Here is a 24,015-nt window from a genome sequence, read left to right on the forward strand (position 1 = left end):
TTTATGTTTACAACACATTGATCAAGTCCAAAAAGGTAATATACAATGTATAATGTGTTCGCTGAAGTTCTTTAGCTACGAGGACACCTGAAAGGTTAAAACACAGCCCTCCCCCCCGGTATATCCCCAAGGGGCCGTGGTAACAACTGACTGGTGCATTATAAGAGAGGAAATCAAATTTGAGCAGGCAAGATTGTTTTACCTACGGCGATGGTTTATCACAATGTCATTGAACAAAATGTACTTACACTGAGAGTGGCTCCAAGACTTTTCTATGCACAGGTAAACAATCATCTTATTCATAAGCCAGATGCTGTGCACATATACATACATTTGGCTTCATTTAGAATGAAACTTCATAAATAAGTATGCGCATATTTGATATTTTTTTATCTCCATTTTGCAAAATTGAAATCACATGATTTTATCAAACGAACTTGTATTGCTTTAAAATCTACGTGTCAAATTAAAAAATACTACCCACGGTAAGATGAAAATAAATCCGTTTGATGGTGGTAATCATTCAAAGGCGGCTTTATTGATAAATTTCTTCAATAAAACACGTATGAAATTCACATCATCAGCATCCGGAAGTAGTGATACATACATGTCTGAATCTATCGGCCGCTCTGATCAGAGTAAATGAGGTCAATACAGTAGACTGGTACCCTGATTTACTTTTCCTCAAAAATATAAAGTTATACAGGTACGCGGCATATGTGTTTTAGTTAACATTAATAGTATTTGAACAATAAATACCAAAAATCATGTTGTGTTTGAAAAAGTGCTTAGTACCATGCAATGGTTAGTTAAAAAATAAACTTTGTATCGAAAATAAAATATCACGGAAATATGCAAATTATGTCGAAAAAAGAACAGGGACCGACTTCGGATTTTTTTTTTATTAACAATGGATATCGTTTTTATAAATAAATACCAACATTCTATACAAAGGATATTAACAATACTTTTTTTAAACAAACTTTCCAGGTTGTTTTCTACTCAGACCGCACACTTTAGTCGCTTTACGTATGAATTCACAAGACATTTCGAATGCGCGATGGGCACCACGGTTATCGGATAAAAGAGAAAGAGGGTACCAGTCTATCAATACAGAGCATTGAACGGGAAAATTTCGATGCGTTCTTTTCCAATATGTTCATATTCTTATTGCATATACTCTTACCGTATGCAAGAACATTCATGTAGTTAACCCGATTAACTCACTCGCTACGTATGAATTTCTTGTGCTTCATTAAAAGAACATACGGTTAGCTTGAATTGTTAGGAGAACTATTTTTATTGGATTTTTTCATTGTAATCAGTTCTGGTACTACTTTGATTATTCAAATTCGCTAACGGCAATCCAATCAAAATACAGCGTATGAATACATTACGTCAGTGAACCCCCAGATGCGGCTTGAGAACGCAGATATCGTGAGTATCTCTATGAACTAGGCCACAAGTGCCCTAGTCCAAAAATGAAATATTTTTTTGTGTAAAATGGAAACAAATACGAGAGTGAAAGTGATTTTTCTCCATGTATGGTGTTTGGGTCGTGAAACATTTGAAATCAGCGTTAATTTGCGTGCAAACTCTAGAATATATAGGAAAAAATATATTTAGTGGTCTATAACCTGTAACTGGTTTAGCAGGAGTGTGTCACATTGATGACGCGATGAAGTGTTTACTTGTTGTTCCACTTCTTACAGAGATAAAAGGTTTTATCGGGGTGAAACAGACTTGCAGGGCGTGAAAAGTATGAACTTGTGTCAGGAAATAGAAATTCTCTTATGAAAGGAACATTAAGAATGAGACGGGGAAAAGCCAGACGCAACTATTCAAAAAGGTTACACACTAAACTTTGACTAAAGTGACGAAACCTGATGGCAACAACTCAAAATAACTCGAGAAATTCTAAAGTCGTTTGATTGTGCTTTACGTAAGTTTTAAACTGCTTGATGTTAATTTTGCCCATCACTTCTATTGCCTATTAACCGTATTCCACTGAAACTCAAGTCAGTTTTACCTGGGACCAATAACAAATTCGACTCTCAGGGTTTACCTATATAACTTTAAGAACTTAAAAATAAAGTATTTAATAGCATTTTCTTTCACTTATGATAATCGGTAAATTCTAGAATACATACATTGTAGTTGTATCTACTGGTTGTCATCGTGTTCATCTCAACACGTTAAATTTCTTCTTATACATTAACAAAGAACAAATAAGTCGTTCAAATCACTTGATTTCGGTTTTCTAGTGTTTGCTTCTCTTTTTCCTATGAGGCATTTGGTCCTTTCAAATCGACGGTAACATTTTACACAATATATTGCTTAAACATGAAAAATACGAACACTTACCGGCACTTGTCGGCTTAGCAGAAAGATGGTTTTCTACTCTATTAATCCAATGGTAACGTGATTGCTAGTCGTTTACCACTGGTGTTAATAAATGACAATCTACGATCCCTTATTTGCATGTTGTCTTGAATATAAAAATTCATGCCAAAGTTGTTTACCCAACAGTTTTATTACATAGAATAATGATACCGTGAAAATGCACAATTCTCAAACACGAAAATAACATTATAAAAGTAATAAATAATAAATAAGGAGAACATGTCAATAGAAGTCCCGCTATATAAGAGCGTTAACATTTTCAATATCACAATAGTTGGGCAATTTGATAATAAAAACATGAAATACGAATGAGAAAGATTGTAAAAGTATATTTTTGTTTATTAAAAGAACAGTTTATACTACTACCCAGTATCACGCATATGTAAGTAAACGAATTACTATAGTGACATGTGTATATGATTTAATGACATTTTAAATAAAACAAAAACATATAGTATATTCACACCAACACATCGGGCCTATAAGTCACCAGTCAAAATTAAACATATGTGTATGTCACAATGCACTAAATCTAATACAGTATATAGCATCAATGATTGGAATCAATATATATGGTATTATCATTGACCGTCCACAGGTGAGTTAAAGCAAGATGATAATTAGTTGACCATATAATATGTTATAGTATCACAAACATAAAGAAACAAAAACATGTGAAGGAAAACGGACGATTTGTTTAAAACAAATATAAAATTACAATTATACATATATACACAATATACTTTATTTATATATTGTCAGACATTCCGAAAATAACACTATAATTATTATTATTAAAATACTACTACTTGACAGTATACTTTGCTAATTGCCTAACATGATTTTGCATATATGTTTATCACTGTATTATGACGATTTACGATATATGTTTATCACTGTATTATGACGATTTACGATATATGTTTATCACTGTATTATGACGATTTACGATATATGTTTATCACTGTATTATGACGATATACGAATTCATCTTTTGACAAAAAGGGGCCCAAAACATGTAGTTCTTAAATCATTGTACAATTGACATTTTAAGACAAAATGGCACTCACTTTCATTGCTTTAGGAGTCACAGAGCGTATACAGAACCTAGAGTGCCCTGCCAGTCTCCATAGGCAGACGTTCGCATTTAGAGCAGTCACCATTGCCTTGGAAAATGATAACGAGGTAAAAAAAAAATTGTATTTATGTTCAATCTCCTTTTTACCAATGCGGAAATAAATTATGTTCGATGTGGACGCCCTTTTTGGAAGTGCATGCCATCTGACTTTGACCTATTAATTATAACCACCAACGTTAACATGAGTTAGGCGGGCCTCTAGCAAGGACTGTTCCTCAATCTCGGACAGTCTCCGTCATTAGCTCCATGTCATCAGAATACACATATAAGCATTGACACGAACTTCGTCATAGCCAGGCTAGTCGATTTCCTTGACAGGATCGTTGGCAAAGATGGCAGAAGAGGACAGTGACATTATGGTCACACTTTATGCTGGCCCAGAATCCGTTTGCCCATCTGCTAGTAGAGTATTCAAACACGCAGAATAAAGGTACTGGCAACAGTACCAGGCAGATAACAGGCAATCTAGGCATTATATAATCCATAGCTATCCAAATTGGGCATCCTTTAACATTGGCTAAATGGAGATTTCACCATATTGACGAGTTATGTCAATAGCATGCATATCATGCGGTGAATTTTGTGATAAATACATTTGATAAGTAATGTGTAAAACATTAATGACTTTTACAAAATATGAACTTGCGATCTTTGGTAAACTGACTCACTAATTTGTATTCTAGTATACACGTTCTCATATCTTTCAAATAAACTCTAATGTCCATTTGAAATAACAAATGCGGCATTTCCGGTTCCCGACACTGGCGTCATGACGCCGTATACGTCCCTACCGGTAGGCCTAACCTCCGTTTTGCCGGGTTCAGGTGTCACACCTTTATTTTCCTTTCCCATGGTGGTCATCTTAGCCCGCAGTTGTCGCTGATTGTGCTTCATGTTCTGCTTCAGGCTACCCGCGATGCCGGCCTCAACTCCCGGGGCGCTGTCTTTCACCTTGACGGCCTGACAGATGACACTGACGCAGATGCATACCAGAACGAACAATATCAGCCCGTACACAATCAAGTCTATGATGGTGACGGTCATAGCGAACTTAATGATGCTCTTCTCACAGCAATTCGGAGAACCAGGGCACCCGTTCATGACGTCACTATAGTTTCCAAACACCCATACGCTTCCTAAAATATAAACATACGGTTAAGACGTTTTTTTATATGTTAACTTACAAGCCATTCACGCTTGGCGATATTCGTTATTATTAAAAAGCATTTTACCATTTCAATTTGTCTATGAAATGCCTCGGTTCATATCCTACCATGAACTGTTCCCCTTCCCCTTGAATATATTAATATTCAAAACGAATACATACAATACGCTTTCAACCTTCAGATACGATTGATCCATGAATTAAAGTAACTCGCTCAATTATTGGTTTGTAAAATGCACTTTTTATTCACGAACAAAAGTGTGGCAAATCATAAGGGTAGTTAAAACAAAAATACCAAAACTGGAACCCTTCAGCAAATGTTGATATTTGCTCAAATTTCGTCTTTGAAGACCACAGTTTTCATTTGCATCAATAACGCAATTCAAAATGAATTACGGCTGTGACTGTTGTTAAAGTGTGGATATGCCGACTGTTTTTGTTTTTTTCTTGACTTTACAGGCGTGGGTTCGAACTCCATGCACTGTCCCAAAAATCTTCAGATACATTACCGGGAAAACTCAGTTTTGGTCCAAAAGTATGAGCGAGTCAATTTAAGCGTTAATGACCCTATTACGATCAAGAAACGATCCACTGAAAACATGAGAGCCTGTATACGATTATATAAAACAACTATACTAAATAGAAAATGCGCTGTTTATGGTAAGTTTAAGAACATACCACATATCAGCCAGACAAAGCTAAAGACCGCTGCCAGCCCGCCGAGGAAGACGAGGAACTTGTCTAGGGAAGACTTCGACTGTTTGCTCCTCTGTATGTCCTTGTTGGGCTTAAGGCGGCCGAGTAAAACAGTGAAGAATCCTGAACAGCCGGACACCAGCACATAGATGGGAACCAGGGGCTCGTACTCGCATTCATCAAGGTAAACCGCGCCTGCGCACACGAGGCCAATTAAGCATATACATGTACATCACACATTTATAGTCATTTTTCGCAGAGTATGTCAAACTTCTTTATGAAGGCGATACGCATTTTCATGGACTTTCTTGACATACTAGTATTCATCCTGCGACAAAATATGTAAACCATAAAAAACATGTGTTTTTTTTCAAAATGCCCCTTACATCTATAGGCTAACTTTACAAACATGTGAGACCAATCTCAGGTTTAGGTTGAACTTATTTTTCTTCGTCTATGGGTAAGACCAAGGCCGTAAGCCCTGTAATTCATTTGGGCAATGCTTTATCATGAATCAACTCTCTGGTCGAAGACTTGAGTTACTCACCCATGACGATCTTAGCGACGCCTAAACCGGTCAGTCCCAGCACTAGCAGTATGATGAGCGTGGCAAAGCCTGGAACACAAATAGGGACAACACAGTATGGAATGGCCATAAAGTTTCGTGTTTCCAGTAAGTTTTAAAAGTCTAATAAAGTGAGATTTTTTCTACTTTTTGTGGAAATTTCCGGAATTTCACGGATTTTAATGTAAATTCATCGTAATTAATGCGTACTCACCACGTCATCACATAATTGTAAAAGTTATACACATAATTCACAAAATAAATAAAATTTAGCAAGTCCCAAAGGTTCCCAATGATGGCCTTTGGCAGAACGCTAAACCATGCACAGTTGTGATTATTAAATAAGATATCTTAATGAAGTTAGTGGCATCTGATTGGTCTTGATTCACTTATTAGTGTGTACATATCTATCACATATTCTTTAATGACAAATTATGCGGCCTATCTAAACCAGGTGTGTAGCAACTGCCTTTTTGATAGGCAAAGTATGGGCAGATATCAGTCACAACGCCGTTTCGTATCAAGGTGCTCCGTGGCGTAAAGACTAAAGAGGGATGTCAAACACTGCACATAGAAAGGCTTCCAATAAATATCTTGAGTGAAAATTTTACAATATATTGAATGACTTGGAATGAAATTGCTCATATACACAGACTTAAAGAACAGTCCTCGTATTGTATAACTTTAAAAACACGTGGTGATTCAATGAATTTAGATTATTATAAACTTGAATCCAAAATTTAAGTGCTTTCGGTCTTTAAAAATTAATTCCAATGGGAATCTTCTAAGCTCGCTTAAAACTCGCCGAAAACTTAGGCATTTGATATATGTTGTTTGACAAGACACTTAAAAAAACCTTTTATGTAGTGCTTAACTACCTCACAAATGTACATAAGATCCCAAGATCTCCGATCTATATACTAAAATTGGTACAACTAGAACATCAAAACAATAATAAGTGATCATCTTCTTCATACAGATATGCATTTAAATTTTGTTCATTTTAACATTTTAACAACAATATTCATACTTCTAGTGTTGACACCATGTTGGAGTGTTTTTGTTTCGGTCTATTACAGTATTTCCTATATTGGAACGGTAAGAAGTAGGCGGCGCGTAACCTTTCTTAACTAGTTTGCAGTTAAATAACGACGCTATTCAATATACCGCACCTTAGTTATTGAATATTGTCATTAACAGCATGGTTTCGTCACCATCTAACCACCTGATTTAAAAATAAGATTCGCACTGAAGCGCCCGCGTATAATTCCATTAACTCGGAGTACGGATAAGACACTATTGCAAGGAAAAGATAATATATATCACAAAATATGTCTGTCAACAATATATTTACGTCATTACTTGCCCATTTAATGTACGACTGCGTTTTCTGCTTCCAAATATTAGTTAGTCTTGTTGGTGTGTGATGTTAATTCCAATACATATATAATAATGTATATAAAACACTGTATATCCGATATATCCGTTAACCCATTCAAATTTGGCCACAATAAACAATGTTTACCAGAGTACAAAACACAACCTATACGTTTCGTTTATGCTATATATAAGTAATAAAGATGTGTGAAGTATACATACATAAGATTATGCATATTTCGGACTTGGCCTTCCCCCCTCCGCCCTCTCCTCGGGCCATTCTGCTATGAGCTGAAATCATAACGACAACTTGCTAATAGGTAAATCAGAGCGTGGCATAATCATCAGAGACTCCTCCCACGACTTTAAGATGATATTTCTACTGCCGAAATGGTAAAAGCACCAGGCATCCACTATAAGTCAAGATCCGAGTAATTTCGAATCCAAATATGCTGTGTAAACTTAACAAACGCTACTTTAAGTTAATTGTATACATTGCAGTATAATAAGCAATGCGTATATATACCAGTGTCTGCATTTCTTAAACATGTTATTAAACATGTACTACAATGTATTTATACGAGAACTTCCAAAGCGGATGGTACGGTGGGACAGAGGTGACATCCGAGACACTTAATTTTTATTGTGGCCACAACATAGTAAATTGTGACCCAAACATTGTAACTTGTGACCACAACTTATGCACCAGTCATTTGCAACCACGCCCCCCCCCCCAGGTCCGGGGAATAGCCGGGACTTTGACTTTCGGTCCAGCCAACCCCGGGTAAAATCCCCGCCCTGCGGGCACGAACTGATGGTTAAACCCCGGCCAAATGCCCCCGCACCCCAGAGACTCTATATAAGGCCAAATCTCGGCTTAATTTGGCGCTATGACAACCAGCGCGGTCATCCGACCCTGCGGGGCCACATGGAAAGTAAAAACACGGCCCTTTTCCCCGGCTATCCCCGGTATACCCCCGGAACTGGGGGGGGGGGGGCGTGGTTACAACTGACTGGTGCATTAGTAAATTGTGGCCACAATTTGATAAGTCGAGGCCTCAAGCACGGACACATAAACCGTTTATAGGTCCGTGTCTCAAGTTACTAAGTTGTGGCCACAATATTAATGTCCTTAGTTTTTTTAGATTTATAATTGTTTATACAATATAAGTTGTTGGTGTTGTTGATGTTTTTGTTCTTGTTTTTATTTGTTATTGTTGTTGTTGGTGGTGGTAATGGTGGTGGATGTGTTGTTGCTGTGCATAGATAAAACAAACATACTAGTATTCTTTTCGCGTTTTTCCATTTCAATCATCTTTGAACATATCGCTAAGCGATGGGACATATTAAACCCATGTGAAAGACGTCATAATTAACATGTGTTTCGTGTGAATATCTGGCATATGCCACACATTACATGTTTTGTATGGAAATTTGAGAAGGGGACATACAAACAATTTCCCCAAAACAAAGTACTAATGTTCACCGTTTTGCTAAGCTCTCCTTGAGTTAACATGTTTAAGTGAATTTCAAATAATAATATCAGAATTATAAGCTTGTTTGGCTGTACTATGTAATATTCATTACTTTCCATTCAAATAAACCTCATAAATTTTAATCCTTTAAGACCATGCTCAAAATTCATTAATACACCAATCGATCACTGTTGGACCATATAAAAGTTAATAATCTACAAAACATTCAAGTAAACCATTCAGACTGATCGAACGTTTTGTCCCGTTTGGGAATTTAGAATAAAATATTTAATTGAAATATTTATATTTATGATTTATGTGTTCATGCTCATTTCCATTATCCGACCTTTATTTGAAAGAGACACGATCAATACGCGATATATGCGCTTTTTGAATAACTTATAAGTGTTGACCATCGTTAAAAGTGAACATTTACAACAAATTAACCATTTCATACTACATGAAAGAGTGTTGCATCACACCAAATAGGTTATTAAAACATTAATCCCCCTTGCACACTTTCAACGGTAGCTGAAATTATAATTAATAACATGTTTTTTCAAGCTCTTTGTTTATTTAACAGTAAGAACGAAGGTTAAACGATTAGAGTGGCCGTTTCATTCAACACGACGTTTAGTATATAAGTATACATATAAGATCGAAACTTTAAGCCTCAACCTTGAGAATGATGTATTCCAATGTCCATTATATTTTTTACGAACAGTTATCTCTTTTAGTATCATTCTTTTATTTTTTAAAATCAGGCTTGAAAAAGTAACTGACTATACAAATTATGTTTTAGTAATCGATTACTTCATGACTACAGGGGCCGTATTAACGTCTTGAGGCCGAGTCTTGGGTCTGAGGGTGAGACTCAAGACTCGAAACTGCAAATCGTCATTCTACTGTACAGTTGTTAGTGGAATAGCAAAATGGTAACACTCGCCATATATGTTGCATAACATATATAACAATTATTTACACATTTTCTGACAAAATGAACAATATCGCAAATAATTCATGACAGTCAAAATTCTCTTTTAACACTCAAACTCAGGCTCAAGTAGTTTGTGAATACAGTATGTTTTTTTCCAATAAAGCTAATCATGATCTAGTTAAATTATGCTTAAAGTAAGCTCTTTTGAAATAATTGTGTGAAGGGGATAACCTTCTTATTTTTAACAATGGAAGTATCGCTTTGGTTTCAAACACATGTACCTATAACATGTATGCATCATCTATTCTTTGTTTCTGCTTGTTACAAAATGCATATAATTTCAATCATTGAGCAAAAATACAGCTATCATAAAATCTTCATGATTGGAGCCTTTTTTAAATTCATATATCTAAATGACGATTTCAATTTATTTCGGGACTGAAAATATGTTAAGGGCAATACTTATTGAAAAAAGTTACTCTTTAAAGTTTATAAAATACATTAAATAACAAAATATAATTCAATCATACCTGTGATTATTAATCTCGAATATTCCTGTGCGTTTTAAATCATATGACTAATGATTATAATCATTCATTTATTATTCAGGCCAAAAGGTTAAAAATCGTATGGGTGTCTATCAAAAGTTAAGGTATTAAATGTGCTATTGAGGAAGAGGTGACACTTTTCATGAAAACAGTATTTAAACAGAATTGATTGAATTAAAAAAGATTTGCCATCTTATTTTTCAAGAATTTCGTGTTTTGGCTAATAAATACCACGAAAAAGTAAAATATCATTATCATGTCATATTATATGATTATGGAATAAAATTATTTTACATGTACAACATCCTAAACCACGCCTGGAGTTATATATATAATAAAATAAGTATATTATCCAAGCATATTTTGATATATATATATATTTTTAAATGTCCATGACAATCAATCCCCCCCCCCTCACCCCCGTTCGAACGCCATGTATTTATCAACTTTGCGCCCATGAACTTCGGTTTATTGAAACTGCTATTTTATCGCAAAAACATCACAAATGGCAATAACTTTGTTATTAGTGAAGACAGAATTATGGATACCATACACTGTACTTCTCTTTATTGTATGTTTCATAAAATTCCATCCAGTAGTTTTAAAGTACTGCTCCGGACGAGAAAAGGTTATGAAAAGCAATAATTCTGTAATAGGGTGAAGTATAGTTATAGTTCTTGTACACTGCACTTCCTGTCGTTGTGCTTTACCACTGTATGCAGTTTCAAGCAGTTTCATCCAGATGTTTGCAAGTTCTTGTCCGGAGACAACAGTTTGACAAAAAACAACAACAATGGGCGATAACCCAGTCATTTGCTCAAATGTGGTTATGGTTCTTGTACACTGTACTTCCTCTCATAGTGCTTTACCATTGTATGAAGTTTTATTAGGCTACATCTGGTAGTTTTAAGCTAATGCTCCGGACAAAAGTAACAAAGGGGAATAACTCTGTTATTGGCTAAAATAGAGTTGTGGTTCCTGTACACTGCACTTCCTCTCATTATATAATATCATCATGCAATGTATACTTGGCTTCCATACAGTAGTTTTTAAGTTACAAGGAAAATTGCAACGGACCAACTGAACTGACCACAGGGTGACTCAAATATACTCTCGTCGTGGGAATGAGAAGCTTTGTGTTACGTCTTTATGCTTAGAAATAGGTCATTAAAACTCCAAAAAAAGAGTAATTATTACGCTGCACTCTCACAGATTGGACGTTTCGACAACTTTTTTTTATTTTTTGTCTTGGAACGAGCCAATTTTTACGAATATCTATAGAAACCAGTTATATACATCCTCGGCACCCCAGCATATCATAACCTATATGATATCATATAGGTTATGATACGCTGGTGTGCCGAGCATGGTTATATAAGACTGCTGACAAAAAATCAGATCACAGATTTTTATATTTAAGTACAAAAAATGATGTTTTATATCATAAAACATTAATTTTCGAGCGGAAATATGAAAATCTACGATCTTTTTTTGTTAGCAATATTATATCATTGGTTTGCAGATATTTACGCAAAAATCTGTGAGAGTGCAGCTTTAAGAGGGTGCCAATACCATCTAAAACAGGTGACGTTACACACAGGAATTTGTTACACCCTTTGTACATGGTATGTTGATGAGTTTGCAACATTGTACGATCTGCAGTGAGACGTTTTATTCTTGCTCGAGTTGTCCGCCCGTCTCAAATCATGTCCGCTTCATATCTTTTAAATAGCGGGAAAAATTCTGAAGTAACTTGACACAAATGTCCACCATGTTGAGACGATGTGCAGTGGGCATGTAACAACCAATTCGGTTCAAGGTCAAGGTCAGACTTAGGGGTCAAACGTCATATGAGTATATTACATGTATCTCTTGAACCGCTTGAAGGATTTTGAAAGAACTGTCACAAATGTTCTCCATATTTAGACGATGTGCAGAGCGAATGTATCAACCAGCTCAGGTCAAGGTCACACTAAGAAGTCATATGATTACATTCTGTTTCCGTTCCAAATCTCGTGAGCCGCTTGAAGGATTTTGAAATATCTCGCCACAAATGATCACCATATCAAGACAATGCGCAGCGTGCCTCATTTTATTAATACACCCGTGGCATGAAGACTTGTCTACCAAGTCTCAAGCATTTTATTCAGATGACAGTGTCAGCAACAGTAGGTTATTTTTGTGAATGACACGCTGTTTTTGTTCTAAGCACTCTATGCTCTTCCATATATGTTTTTTTCTGTAGTAACTCATTCTTGAAGTAAAAGGATCCTTTCTTATTCTATTTTTTTCGTTAAAAACGAAACATCTGGCAAATGAAGTCACACCTTCGTAAAAACAGACACCAGGATAGCAATCTTTGTTAAGTTACCCACAACAGCAGAACAGGTAATGATTAGAATTTCTTTAGGATGTTGCTCTTATTCGTGTTAAATATAGACAGCAATACAACCAATAAAAACAATTAACAAGAAGCAAACAACTATTCATAACTGGACTACTCATGGATTTCCTGTTGACAAAGTGGTCATGTCCATAGAATACTGAAGTTTAATAGTCCAAGTTCAAATTTTGCCATCAAACTGTTGGTGTTGACTGTGGCCTTTGACCCCCGCCATCCCCCCAAAAATAACTTCTGGTTTTCTATCTACAATTGGCGTCCTAGATCGAATCTTTCTCAAGTCTCACAATTTTGCCAAATAACATTGGCTGTGACCAAAACAATAATACTTGTCATCCACTGGTCATGTACAACCTCCAGGTCAAACTGTTATACATGTTTTTATATTGCAATTTTAGAAATGCTGTCAGTCCTGGCCTTGACCATAGACCTCTCAAAAAATAACGGTCATATTCTTGTCAAGAGCAATCTACCAATGAAACCGTTTTCAAACATTGGCTGTGACCTTGAACTTAGAATTACTGATCTGCCAAATTAGGATTCATTTATTGATCGATAACAACCTAAAGTAAAGTGGTCAAACAATACTTCATGGGAGAACAATTTTGTCAAACCAAACAGTTTTTGGTCATTCATAAATGTATTTATATGCTGACTTCTGAAGTTGGATTTAGAAGGATGTTTGGACATAGTCATAATGTTGAAAATAAAGAAAATTAAAACAACAAACAGGCTATCAAAAATGTATATGCAAGTAATAAAATGCATAAGAATGTACAGAATAATGAACATCAAATAAGAAATAGTTTAGTATGAAGCTATGGTTGGTGTATTTCCATCATAAGTAGTTGTTCAAGTATTTCATTAATAACTCTGATAATGCTTTATAAGTAATTTTTCGTGTAAAAGATAAATGCCCATTATTGAGCATAATTAATGATCATGTTTCAAATTGTTTAAATAATAATGAGATGAATTCTGAACACTATGCAGTTGCTTGCTGGCTGTTGGATTGAACACAATCTGAATCTGAAGAGTGATCAGTGTCAGTCACATTTCTATTAATCTGGACACTATCTCCGTCTACTGCACCATGTAAAGTACTTTGTTCACCAGCTGTCCCTACTTGCTGATGTTGTTGATCTTTATACATTTCCAAAATACGCTCAGTAGCCGACTTATAAAGAGGCACACAATCCGAGAGACCTTTATCCTTCATGTCTGTCACATTGCGGGCAGTTTCCTTGAACATAAAGGGGTGCCAGGTGCCCTGTATTGAGGGTGTGTCTGTGTGCCACTCCTTGCGCAGCTTCATGATCTGGGTCCCTGAGCGCCCCTTCATCAGACCCACCCACTGGGCAATCTCGTCCTTACTACATCGTGACACTTCAATTTGTTCTTTGTACCCATTTACTGAAAAAATGGTTATTAATAATATATTGATAATTACTAAAAAAAATGAACATGTAAGCATGTGAAGAGATTCAACATGTACCACCATGTACAAAACTTAGGCAAAAAAAATTGGTTTGGTTAGGGTTTCATCCTTTTCAAAAACAGGTAGGGTCGATAGGCTTTTAAAAAAGAGAGAAATATTAGGCTTTATATAAGATTATAATTTTTTTAATTGGAAAATGTTGTGAAAGTTATCTTCTGTATGAAGCCTTAAAGTGTTTTAGCTACATATTAACACATTTAAAACTTTAGTTTTTAAAAAAAATTGTAGGTAGGGTAACAATATGTTTGCTTTTTAGGCCTTTAATAGTGAAGAAAGTCAATTACATGTTATCATGCACATAAGTCAAGTACAGGTACACTTCTACTTACAGTATTCTGCAGTTAACAATGGTTTCTTGTGCCGTCTGGGTTTGATATAGAACACAACTCCTGGGTTTCCCCGAGTGAAGTCAAGCAAATCCTCTTCAACAAAACGCCTGAAATGATATCCTACATTTGAGTCAAGTGAACATATGAAAGAAACATCAGAATACATATATCAGTATACCACTACAGCTTTTGCCATATCAATAAAAGTTTTCACAGTATGTTTTTTAAATCCAGTTACTGGCGCAATTTTTATTTAAAACAGTTTTTTGGAATCAGATATGTCAGCTGTTTGAAGGCCCCCTCATGGTCTATAAAAGACAACTCTTATTTTTTTACATCAAAGGTGCTCAATTACTCCGGATTTTCTGCCATTTGCACCATAATGGTTTTGACTGAGACATTATGCCCACAAACACTGTCAACAAGTTTCATTACGATTTGAAAATAAATACCTTACGGCACAGGTCTTATAAATGCCTTTTTTAACGTTTAGGTCCATACATTTAATTGGAGAATTACTGATGTGAATGTGATTAACCCAATGATCGAGTCTCACCGGGACATTATATGAATTATGGTAATTTCATAACCTTTCCATTTCGTAACCGCTCAATGTTGGTCATTTCGTAACCATTGAGGTAGTCAATTCGTAACTGTTAAGAAATCTAATGGTCATATTGTAACTGTTGGCTCATATATGAGGAATTAATTTAATACCATTTGAGTTTACAAAAATAAGTATACTGTAAGTATGAAACAAAAAAAATGGAATTAAATCTAGTAGTTTTATTCCTGTTTTTATTCTTAATAGTGTAGTGCGATTTGCCAATAAACTCTGAAACTATGACAAATTATAGAAACATTCAAACTAGCTAGTTTTTTATGTTGCGAAGGAAATATTATAAGTAGGCTGAGTATTGAGTATAATATTTGTTTAATTCATAGATGTTTTACCATTGAGACAAATTGTGATGTAACCTTAAGCCATTATTTTTAAATTTATTGACCATATAACTTTAGATTTTTATTTAGTGTGTGTATTTGACATATTTTATTTATTCAAAGAACTCACGCTTTGATCAATGATGCCATTTTTTTTAAATTGCGTAGAAGTATTGTAAAATGTAGTGAGTTTGCCAAATGAGAGTATGCGCTTTTAATATGCTTATTGTATTAATAATGTGTTGATATGTTTAAATTCTGATGTGTAATTGGAAATTAACACCATAACTAATAATTTTAGGCTGTTTTTGTCGGTTATAAAGTATGCAGAATGGAATATGGATCAATTGAGAAAAGACCAGGATAAAATTGTGTTCGTTTTAAACAATTCAAACAATAATAGTCAATGAAATAGGTCCAAAATGACCCTTGATTATTTGTAAATGTAATTTTACTCATAAATACATCGCGATCAGTCAAAAATTATTGTTTATAAGTAAGCATAATGTAAGAAAATAATTAACATATTTTAGAAGTTAAACAATTCATTTCGAATTTACCATGATATATATCTCTAATTACTATTGAGTAACATAAATTTTTGCCTTGTTATTAGAGAGAATTTGAGTAATGTCTCCCAACGGTGTCTTGGTTGGTGTGCCATATACATTCAGGTTCGAACAATACACTTGAGGAGGTGCTAAGTGTACCATTTATCCCCTCGTTAACTGATGGTTACCATATGACCGATTGATTTCTTGACGGTTACGAATCGACTTACAGAATGGTTACGAAATAACCAAGATTCAGCAGTTACAAAATGTTAAGGTTACGAAATGACCAGATCCCCATTATATCAACATACACTGTCACCAACTTCCGTCATATAGGATCTATAATAAATATGTATAATATAATAATTTTTTGTCTGCACAAGGTTTTAGCTGATGCCCCGGCACTAAACCCAGAAGTTATACCTGTATGTTGCCTTTTCTGCAATTTCTGCAACACAAAAATCAGTCTGACTTTAATTTTTGTTCACTTTTTTGTCAGGCATATTTTAATGTTGCACCACTTGGCTGTAGTCAACTTAAAAATCTGATATTTCCGTACAACCAAATTGGAAATGATCTTACATAGTGAACTCTTCATCCTGTGCTATTATAGACTTACATTTAAACCCATGATGCAGAAGTTTGATGCCAATATTAGTTTTCCTCGTTAAACAGCCCATGCCCAGGTTATGTAAGGGTTTACTGCAATGGTAATATCTAGATCTATATAATCTTATGTATGGAAACCATAAAGAAGTTGCTGTCCCTCCGTTTTGTTTTAAAACTGTGTGTTGACAACACTAGGGTACAAGCCAACCGTCTGTTTTAACGCTGTCAACATCCGAATAAATAATCCGGATAATCATCTAGTCCTGACCTCAAAAACAATTATTAACCGACATTTTGTTACCTCGCAGTTGCACTTCCAGTGCTTGATTTACAAAGACTTAGAGTTACACGCTGCAACTGACAAACATGTCTACCGACTCCATTTTGCATCACATTTTTAAGGAAAGAACTTGGTAGCGTTTTTCCTGACATGACTTTGGAGCTACTTGGTTGAATATTCGGAAAAGGGTGTGCTAAACCAGTTTGACAATTTCGGATTTGCTCAAAAATGTGCGGACTTGTGAGATGTGAGAAACTAAATGCATTTATTATCAGAATTGATGATATTAAGTGTGGTATCTAGTTGATTCTATATATTTCATAAATACAATTTCCTCGTGGAAGTTGCTAGTACAATCTAAGTAGAGGGAGTGTCAGACATTTCGACCCCTTACAATTTTTATCACTTAGTGGATTGCTGATTAGGGAAATCGTTTGACTGCCGAGAAAAGCGCAGTAAAAATCCATCTTATTAAAATAGCGTTTTCTTTAAAAATGAACTTAAACATTTTGGACATTTTCTTGAAATCAGAAACGTTGAGATTTTCTTAACTTTGTTCCCCTCATCCGGCTAAATACTAGTACTGGATTTTGTCTTCGTAAGATTGTCCAAGGAAATGGAACCGAGTCGCATGAGCTCTCCAGAAGTAATAGTTTTGTAGCCACGTGACGTACAACAATGTTATCATTGTGGGATAGGGAAGACGTTTTCCAGGCATTTTAAATTTTTTATGTTTATCTGGAAAAAAGCTTTCAGTAAGTATAATACTATTGAGTAACCTATAATTCCTTGGGAATCGTTTGGGAACAGCTCTTGTCGTATACAATTTACGTTTAATTACATGTTGTTTATTTTAAATGTCCATGTATGTGCATTCCTTACTGAAATAAATCGATCTATCTATAACAGCTCTTGTCGTATTCAATTTACGTTTCATTACGACATTTCTTCTCTTTGCTGACTAAAAGCAAAGGAAACAGTTAAAAAATAAATAATGGAAATAAGCTTTTTAGCAGATTCTTCCATCAAGGGCTAGACCACTGTTAAAAAGGTTCGCAACTCAAAACATTGACCCACACATTGATGATGAAAAGAAATTTGGCAAGGCTTAGTCCAGCGCTAACAACAAGTCAAACAGTTTTCTTTTTCTTCCCCTCCACCCTGGTGCACCACCCACGGCCACGGTTGCCTCAACGACTTCGGCCCTGCATGCCAAGCAAAAGGATGTCTACGAAGGGCCATACCCTAGCCAATGATAAGAATGTTCATGATTCTAGTGACTGTGGAAGCTAGTGACACGTATAGGCCTTATTTTTGACAAATAGTCCAGTTTAAAGTCTACTACAATTTTGCAAGAATTGGCTTGAAAAGCACATGCATGGCGTTTTGCTAGCTTCGAAAAGGCACCACTCAGCTTTCTGTGATGTTTTATTTGATACAGTTACATGTATTGTTAATGAGTATGTCCTAGATGTAATGGAATTTAACAAACATCAGAAAATCTTTGTGTGTACCGGTAATTATGAGTCTGTTTTTGGTTCAATAGGATTTTCGAGCAAACTTCGGCTTTGAATAGAAAGTATGGGAAATGAAGGGAGTGGTGGAGACTGGGATGGCAAAGGACTAAAACCTTTAATAAGTACAATAAGTTTATTAATGTAAATATATTGAGCTAGTATGTTATTAAAACAACAACATATTTTGATACCGTTTACATTTGATGTACAAGTAATTCGTACACAGTTATGACGTGCAACATAGAGGTGCACCTCGAGATGAACCTTTTCGTAGAACGTTTCTCTACAATAGATGTGCGCCTCTAATCTATATATCTCTATATATATATCTATATTTTGGTTCTATTGTTGACTTTAAGCGGCTTTTGACGCAAATGTGTGAAGAGTGTAGAGTATTTCTTAGAGAAACAGCCTTAAAATGTAAAACATAATATAAAGTTTTGTGAAGTCCCTGTAACGTAACCATGCAAACGCCATTTAAGGCTGCACTCTCACAGATTGAACGTTTTGACAACTTCTTAAATATTCGTCTGGGAACGAGCCATTTTTTTGTGAAAATCCATGGAAACCAGTTATATAAGACTGCTGACAAAAAATTCGCAGATTTTTATATTTAAGTTTAAAAATTGATGTTTTGTGCCTTTTTCTTAAACCGTTAACCGTAAAACATTAATTTTCGAATGGAAATATTAAAATCTACGATCTGATTTTGTTAGCAATCTTATATCATTTGTTTACATATATTTACGCAAAAAAGTGCCCTTTCCAAGACATTTTTTTTTGTAAAAATGGTAAATCTGTGAGAGAGCAGCTTTAAACCGCCACAGATAAAAGCACGTATTTAAGAATGCCATACTTTGAAGACAGTTGTTATTCTTTACAGTGCGTTCAGTAAGGCGAGCGTTTGCAAAACGCTCGCAAACGTTTTGTTTTGTATCCCAGTTGCAATGCAGCGCATACACGTTAAGCGGGAAATCAAACAGCAAACGTTCGCTGCAAACATGTTTACTGAGCGCGTTGATGCGTGTTGTTATTGTATTTATGACTTCAATAAAGAGAACGAACCTACACGACGTGTTTTACCGTGATAACCCCAAACAGACTAGGAGCTTGTTGTACCAAAATTATTCTTTCAAATAGTATTCACAGTTCATATAAAATCGAACAGTAACGCTTATTCATAATTTATTTAAAATTGAATTGTTGCAGACCATGTATTGACAATGCATGCTTTTCTTATTAAATTGAAAATACAACATATGTATAGTTCATTTATTTGTTACCGAGCCATTTTCCACGAAACTAGATTTCGATTTAGACCTCGATAAACATACCTAGTTTTTTTTAAATAGTATGTTTGCACTGTGCTGTTTGTGGAGTTTTGTGCTGTTCTTCCATGTTTCTTGTTTGTGAATATTTGTTTTTGTGTTCCATGTCTTTTGCGTTTACCCAGTGCCATTAAACCGGGTTTATGTTTAAACTTTTTGCTACTGAGCTTGTTTCTGTAGTTTTCACATTTGAATGGATATTGCAGTATTGGTCATTTTTAAATAGTATCGGGTATTAACAGTTTCTGAAGATACTTTCAAATAATTAAGAGAGCTAAAACGACTGGAGTTGTTTACCATTACAAATGGTGCGTGCCAAAAATGCCCTGTTTCAAAAAAGTCCAATTCCTGAAAGGCCCAATTCTAACAAATGTCTAAAACTTGTTGTTTGAACGAACCTGTAAATGTGGACCATTGGTCATATGGTTTTAACATTTCATGTGTTAAGTTATCAGTACAATTCATTCAGAAATTAACATCTAGCATATTGAGATACAGAAATAATTTAAATAGCATTACTTAAGATGGAACGCGACTCTGAGCGAAATTTCGAGTTAATGTCTGAAAATTGGTATACGGATAGAAGAGCATATGCCCAGTTAGGGACTATTTTTACTTTTTCAATATTCGGAACAGTTTTGAAACTACGAGTCTTCAATATATGCCGTCATATCTTTGCGTTCCAGCTACAATAACCGACATATGCGGATTGAGATATATATGTAGGATAGCCATTGGGAGCTCCTTTGCCATTTTCTATCGAAAACAACCACAGATGTTTATGAAAGGTTTACAAGGTCAGATATCTTTACCTAACTATGGTGCAATAAGATCGCACAGTAATTTAAATTTTGTATTTAGCAGTTAAATTTTATGACGTTTCGTATTGGAATCATAGTTTTTCATACAGTAATGCGCTTCAATCAATCTAAACGTAGATGTACAAAATACACATTAAAACAATACAATCCATTTAAACTATTATCAAAATTGTTTACGAACTACTTCAACAGATGTATTGGCAAACATCAAGGTTATTATCGATTGAAAATGGCCGAGAAGTTCCAAATCCAATGACAGCAGCAAATACAAAGTTCCAACTGGATCTGCACTGGGGCTGTCTTCAGTCCATAGTAGGTTAATAGTAATACGAACTGAATAATTTCCTAAAAGACTTTTGCTTAAGATTTTTAAAAGTATTCACTTTTGTTTTAGCCTTGGTGTTGTTGTTGTTGTTACTTAAATACTGTTATAATTATTTGAATACAGTTTTGTTGGCATGTTGCCAGAGGAATTGTGAAAGAACTTCAACTGTGTTTTAAGTATTTTTTGTGTTCGTTTAATTTTTGAAGTTAACAAAATAAGCAAACCCTCCTATGATTTCAGATGGAAAATCAAATGCTGGGAGGATAGGAGAAGTGGCTGCGACTGTGACCAGCTCATCAAGGAGTGACCTTAACATTCTCCAACTTGTAGCTGATGCCTGAAAACCAGTCGAGCTCTTCCATCTGAAACACTACCTTCAACAGTACTGTTCTTCAAGCTATTGAAAAAATCTCGAAGTAACGTCATTTTGTACTTGTAGGTATGATAACATAAAAAAATGTCATATCACCATTTCTTTAAGCTAACATTTATAAGCATTCAATATTAGATTTCAATTTCCCAAGAACGTTTAAATAAATATACTCAGACCCCAATTTCTCGAAACTTCTTAAGCTTAACAGGCTTATTTCAATAAGTCAAAATACATAGTGAAATTGAGTTTTTATAAATGAAAATGGTTGATTGTGATTACCATAAACATAACTCCTATCTTAAGTATAAAAACTCTTAAAGAAGTAAATATTATGCAAATTATTGGAAAACTAAAATAGTGAGCTTAGCTTATAATAATAATCCTGTTATAAGGGACTTAACAAGTTTCGAGAAATTGGGGCCTGCTGTTTAACATCATTTTATTATAACTAGTCAAGTCATTCCCCACCACGACATTCAGCCTATCGGCTTCAGGCAACAATTCTGATGTCACCTTGGGACAACAGTTTTGACTGTAACCCAAATAAACATGAAATTAGTACACAAGTTTTTGTTATTCTTTTGTGGATTTTTTTTCGGTTTTAAATATGTCTTATCAATTTATAATTTCAGCAGATGGAACCAAATTTGTGCAGTGTAGAGAGATGACTGAATCAGATGCTGTGGAGTACAACTTATGCTTCATTGCTGAAAATTGGAGGAGTTGTCTTGCCTGAACTCCAATGTGAAATCTGCACCAAGGGCATGGATCTTGAACAACAGGGATATTTACATGAGAAGATAAGGAAATACTTAGGAAATAACATTAATAGACGAAAAGCTTACCCAAGACCATCTCAACCAAAACAATGAACACACTATAACCTTTTCTTCTTACAATTTGTTTAGATATATCTGTCATACAACTGATGTATGGTAGGGTGAAATATATTTTCAACTACATGTATAATATGTGTTCTCTATTGAAGGTTGTCTATTGCAACCAATAATTGACATACATTGTATTATTCGCCTGTGAACTTTCTACAAAATTCCCTTGATAGCTTTACTTTAAAGAGGCTTTCTTACTCCCAAATAAGATGTACCACAATTAATACAAATATTTTTTTTAATATACCATAAAGGACAAATACATGTCAAAAACAATAGTTCTTACGAAGGATACACATTTAAATTTTAAGGGGACGTGCAGAAAACACGACTTATACAGTCATTATGAGTGGATAGAAGATCACAATTTGTTAGCACTCACAAGTAATTTAATATTTTTGCATTTCTTTTTCAGCTATTAATACATGGTTATAATCATGTTATTAGTAATTAATATTTTCCATAAATGCATTATGTAGAATAAAGTTGTTAATCACTCAAATTTTACATATGTTATTCATGTGTATTAATTTAATTAGAATAAGAGTGGCACTATAAAGTAATTGCTATTAACTTTTAATGTCTGCCTGAATAATCAATTTGAAATCCAATGTTTGACCAGGTTTATAAGAAGGCCGAACTGCAATGTCAAAACAAAACATATAATATATATTTATATGTGTATCTAGTTTTGTAATGGTAACATTTCAGTTTGTTTTCTATATCAAAATTATTATTTACTATAATTTTGTATCTTAGTAAAATAGGTATGTAACAAAAGAACACAGTTTATTATAAGCGTTCCTGTAGTTGATAGAGATTTATCTGTGAAATAGAATTACCATCTTCATCATTTAATTAATTTTATTTTTCTATATTTGTCTTTAAAATGGTTGAAAATTGAGAACTGACTACGATAATGGGGAAAGGTGTTATGTGTATTGTTATTTTACTAAGTTTGGTAAAAAAATGAAATTATATTGTGTATAAAGGGTGTAGCTACAAAATGCATAAATACCAAAATAAACCTGTTAATTGTATTACTATTTCTGAATCTTTGTAATGTTTTTTTTTGTACAACAATAAACCACTCTGGACATAATTGAACACATGTCTAAACATAACATTTATCACAATGGAATATCATAATTCGTGCAACGTTGTATTACCAGAATATTGTATATATATATAGATGTTGTATGGTAACAATTTTTGGTAAATGTGTATATTTGTAATTCGTTAAAAGCCCCCAAAAATAAATTGATCGCAAGTCTTGCTCAAAGCAACAAAAGTGTTTGTGTTTATAACCATAACAACACAAGTATTATTACACATACTCTTACCTTTTAGAAGGTATTTCTTAAATGGCTGCCTATACTTTTGTAATTTGAGTATATTTTTAATGCCTTAACTTATGTAATTTGAGTGTGTTTTTTTAAATGCCATTACCTTTGTCATTCGAGAAGATTTTAGTGGCTATACTTGAGTCATTTGAGTATTTTTTTAATGCCTAGCTAGTCCAAGTTTCTCGAAACTTCTTAAGCAAAACAGAAATACGTAGCTTATTTCAGTTAGCCAAAATGCCAATCTCATTAAAATCAGATCCCCAATACACGCTTCACGACGTTACGCTATGTGGATCATCGTACATAACGTAATGAAATGAAGTGAACGTCACGATATGATTTTAATGAGATTGCCAAAATGCATACTTTAATTGGATTTTGATACACGAAAAATGGTTTGTTGTAAATGAAAAATCCCATATAAAGTATAACAATACTCAAAAGAAGTAAATATAATGCAAATGATTGAAAAACAACAATTGTTACTATTAGTAAGCT

At 34.5% G+C, this 24,015-nt stretch overlaps 2 protein-coding genes across 2 annotated transcripts; both read right to left on the reverse strand.

The window, feature by feature from the left end:
- Positions 1 to 2,526: 2,526 nt before the first annotated feature.
- Positions 2,527 to 10,366, reverse strand: LOC128212157 (transmembrane protein 272-like). The gene is made up of 5 exons (XM_052917453.1): positions 10,287 to 10,366; positions 7,567 to 7,635; positions 5,950 to 6,018; positions 5,385 to 5,597; positions 2,527 to 4,677 (listed from the first exon to the last, which is right to left on the reverse strand). Exons 2-5 carry the CDS (start codon positions 7,622 to 7,624, stop codon positions 4,256 to 4,258), a joined length of 762 nt encoding a protein of 253 aa, XP_052773413.1. The 5' UTR covers positions 7,625 to 7,635; positions 10,287 to 10,366; the 3' UTR covers positions 2,527 to 4,255.
- Positions 10,367 to 13,432: 3,066 nt separating this feature from the next.
- LOC128211909 (39S ribosomal protein L43, mitochondrial-like) lies at positions 13,433 to 17,088 on the reverse strand. The gene is made up of 3 exons (XM_052917034.1): positions 16,939 to 17,088; positions 14,533 to 14,639; positions 13,433 to 14,118 (listed from the first exon to the last, which is right to left on the reverse strand). The coding sequence occupies exons 1-3, from the start codon at positions 17,067 to 17,069 to the stop codon at positions 13,691 to 13,693; spliced, it is 666 nt and encodes a 221-aa protein (XP_052772994.1). The 5' UTR covers positions 17,070 to 17,088; the 3' UTR covers positions 13,433 to 13,690.
- Between the last annotated feature and the right edge of the window lie 6,927 nt (positions 17,089 to 24,015).

This window comes from Mya arenaria, chromosome 12, assembly GCF_026914265.1.
Source record: "Mya arenaria isolate MELC-2E11 chromosome 12, ASM2691426v1".
Lineage (NCBI taxonomy): Eukaryota > Metazoa > Mollusca > Bivalvia > Myida > Myidae > Mya > Mya arenaria.

What these genes read in the sequence shown, in the direction of transcription:
- LOC128212157 (XM_052917453.1), bottom strand. Translation starts at nt 7,624, where the DNA reads ATGGCCCGAGGAGAGGGCGGAGGGGGGAAGGCCAAGTCCGAAATATGC. An exon ending in CGTCGCTAAGATCGTCATGG is followed by an intron (nt 5,598 to 5,949) that starts GTGAGTAACTCA and finishes TCGTGTGCGCAG; the next exon opens with GCGCGGTTTACCTTGATGAA. An exon ending in CTTTGTCTGGCTGATATGTG is followed by an intron (nt 4,678 to 5,384) that starts GTATGTTCTTAA and finishes TTTATATTTTAG; the next exon opens with GAAGCGTATGGGTGTTTGGA.
- LOC128211909 (XM_052917034.1), bottom strand. Translation starts at nt 17,069, where the DNA reads ATGTCAGGAAAAACGCTACCAAGTTCTTTCCTTAAAAATGTGATGCAA. An exon ending in ACTGGAAGTGCAACTGCGAG is followed by an intron (nt 14,640 to 16,938) that starts GTAACAAAATGT and finishes ATATCATTTCAG; the next exon opens with GCGTTTTGTTGAAGAGGATT. An exon ending in ATTGTTAACTGCAGAATACT is followed by an intron (nt 14,119 to 14,532) that starts GTAAGTAGAAGT and finishes CCATTTTTTCAG; the next exon opens with TAAATGGGTACAAAGAACAA.